Source organism: Corvus brachyrhynchos, unplaced genomic scaffold, assembly GCF_000691975.1.
Source record: "Corvus brachyrhynchos isolate BGI_N302 unplaced genomic scaffold, ASM69197v1 scaffold70, whole genome shotgun sequence".
In the NCBI taxonomy this organism is placed as follows: Eukaryota; Metazoa; Chordata; class Aves; order Passeriformes; family Corvidae; genus Corvus; species Corvus brachyrhynchos.
Genome location: NW_008236217.1, coordinates 8772160 through 8773048, shown reverse-complemented (window position 1 = coordinate 8773048; position 889 = coordinate 8772160). Strand labels below are relative to the sequence as shown.

General features: G+C 53.4%; 1 protein-coding gene across 3 annotated transcripts in view; it reads left to right on the top strand.

Annotated features, from left to right (window-relative positions):
• The window catches only part of ABCC10 (ATP binding cassette subfamily C member 10), a 16639-nt gene that overhangs the window by 10149 nt on the left and 5601 nt on the right, over positions 1 to 889 (top strand). For all 3 annotated transcript variants that reach the window (XR_001865896.1, XM_008643337.2, XM_017746357.1), the window contains 2 exons: positions 1 to 301; positions 460 to 629. The exon at positions 1 to 301 ends at the window's left edge or, in 2 of these variants, runs on beyond it. Coding sequence is in view for 2 of the 3 variants with exons in the window: in XM_008643337.2 (XP_008641559.1) it covers positions 1 to 301; positions 460 to 629 (471 nt within the window). In the remaining variant the exon portion in view is untranslated. The remainder of the gene's footprint in view (positions 302 to 459; positions 630 to 889) is intronic.

Sequence of the window (889 nt, the reverse complement as noted above, 5' to 3'; positions counted from 1 at the left end):
TGAACCGCTTCTCCTCAGACCTGTACTGTGTGGATGACAGCCTGCCATTTATCCTCAACATCTTCCTGGCCAATATCTATGGGCTCTTGGGTATGCTGGTGATAATGACCTATGGCCTCCCTTGGATTGGTCTGGTCTTACTCCCTCTGGCTGTAGTCTACTTCTTCATTCAGCACTATTACCGATGCACATCCCGGGAGCTCAAGCGCCTGTGCAGTGTCACCCTGTCTCCCATTTACACCCACTTCTCAGAGACCCTCTCGGGACTGAGCAGTATCAGAGCCATGCGGGCAACAAAGAGGTGAGCAGAAAGCACGAGCACCCAGAGAGACAGAGCTTTGGCTTTATAGGCCAAGGCCTTCCTGGTGTGAGACTGGTTGTAGCATGGCTGGAATGCCCTTGGTCTGGACAGCAGGAGTGGAATTTGAGTGGTGCAAACCTCTGTTGTGTGCCTGACAGGTTTGAGTTGGAGAATCAGCTGCATCTGGAGCAGAACCAGCGCTGCCTCTTCGCCAGCAACACAGTGATGGCGTGGCTGGACATCCGCTTGCAGATGATTGGGGTTGCTGTGGTTACTGCAATTGCAGGAATTGCCATCATCCAGCACCAGAAGCAGCTGGGAAATCCAGGTAGACTGCCAGGGATTGATCTATGTCTACTCCTAGGCTGTGGCCAAGGGGTTCCTCCTCTCCCGGCCCAGAGCTACACATTTTCCTACACTGGGATAAGATCCAAAGCTCCTGCTCCCTGTCCCTATGCAAGTCACCCACAGTGTAGTGCTTCAGCTCCTGTCTCTGCTCCTGTGTGTCTCCAACCTCAAGTGTGACCCCAGACGCCAGAGTCCTGACTTTCCTTTGGGTTTTTGTCTGCCCACCAAGATGCCAGCTCT